Below are 1,504 nucleotides of genomic sequence, written 5' to 3' on the forward strand. Positions count from 1 at the left end.
CAGTCCAGGGGGCGGGGCGGGGGCGGGGCTACGGCGCCGCCGAGCTTGTCGGGATTTGAAGTACTGAGCACGGTGACGTGGAGGTTATTGGGGGGCGACCGGACTCGGCTTCCCAGGAGGCAATGGGACTCTCGGGTTGGCTTCGCGCGGCGTACGACGGGAAGCGTAGTCCGAGCGAAGGACAGTAAGAGGGTGAGAGGTGAAGTGGGCGGGACTCCGGGAGCCCGCGAGAAAGCCCCACAGTGCCGTGCGCGCGCGCGGAAAAGGTGGCGGAACAGGAAGTGACGCAAGGAGCTCCCGTTCAACAGAAGACGCAAGGGACTTGTAGTTCGTTCCGCAGAGTGGGCTGGGATTAAAAACCCGACTAGGTAGAGACTCCGAAACCATAGCGGAAGTTCTGCTCTATGTAGGGTCGCTGTGAAACGGAATCAAACTCAATAGCAGTGAGCTTATTTTTGTTTTTTTCCCATGAGTGGAGGACTCGTCTCTGCCCACACTTCGGGAAAATCTCAGAATCCCATTTGCCAGCCCTCTCCAAACTTGGAAGCATGAAGCCCGGATCTCAAGCCTGTTCATTAGGATCCCCACTCCTCTCATTTAGAACAGGGGATCAGAGACTTCATTCGTCAGAGCCACCATCCCGCGCCTAAAGCCTCTCCCTCTCACACGGTGATACCCAGCCCCTACCTCGCACCTTACAGGAACACAGGACTGGGGTCTTCCACCCTAGATTCCGGACCCCCAACTCCATCCTTCACCTAACATATCATCAAGACCGTCCCCAAGACTCCAAGTCTTCGGCCCGATCCTTTCCCAGGGACCCAAGCCCTTCCTGACCCAGGCGTCCGGGCTGGGTGAGCTGGCTCATGGGTTAGGAATGCGGTGATCTCACCGCTCCTCCCTGCTCCGTTACCCGACTGTCCCCCTCCAGGGCCCCAGCTCCCCTCCCAGGCAATCTTCCGTTTGGTTTGGGCAGCAGGAACCGGAAGCTTAGGTCCCTACGCAGCGAAGCCGCCGGCCTCTAACCCAGACGCTCCGAGTCCCAAGCTTGGCCAAGCTCCCAGGGGGGAGGTGGCGCTCCCCCGCAAGACCTGCGCCAGCCTCGGAGCGCGCCTATATACGGCCGCGGGCGCGCAAGCCAGCGAGCTCCGCCTCCCAGAATCCGGCCGCAGGGAAGCTACCCGGAGAAGCAGCGCAATTGGAAGCTTATTTGCATAGACACGCCCCGAGCGAGTTTCCCGCCCCGCCCCCAGGCGGCCAGCCCGCCAGCGCGTGGCGCCGCCGGGAGTGAGCAAAATGCACTGATTAGCATAGACCCGCCCCCTTCGGAATTCCCCCTCCGCCGCGAACGCTGTTCACCGGACCTTCATTAGCATAGTCCCGCCTCCTCGGCCTTGCCTCCTCCTTAAGTGTCCCGAGAGGAGAGCCCTCCACGCCGCATCTTATGAATATGCAGTAGCCTCATTAGTGTGGCCCGCCCCTAGACCCCGCCCGGTTCCCACCC

General features: G+C 61.4%; 1 protein-coding gene across 1 annotated transcript in view; it reads left to right on the forward strand.

The window, feature by feature from the left end:
• Nucleotides 1-122: 122 nt before the first annotated feature.
• RRAS (RAS related) overlaps nt 123-1,504 on the forward strand; it is a 5,534-nt gene continuing 4,152 nt past the window's right edge. Inside the window, exon 1 of the mRNA XM_045292631.1 lies at nt 123-184. Coding sequence (XP_045148566.1) covers nt 123-184 — 62 coding nt within the window. The remainder of the gene's footprint in view (nt 185-1,504) is intronic.

The sequence above is a fragment of the Echinops telfairi genome, unplaced genomic scaffold (assembly GCF_000313985.2).
Source record: "Echinops telfairi isolate 266 unplaced genomic scaffold, ASM31398v2 ScPeMD7_655;HRSCAF=1070, whole genome shotgun sequence".
NCBI lineage: Eukaryota > Metazoa > Chordata > Mammalia > Afrosoricida > Tenrecidae > Echinops > Echinops telfairi.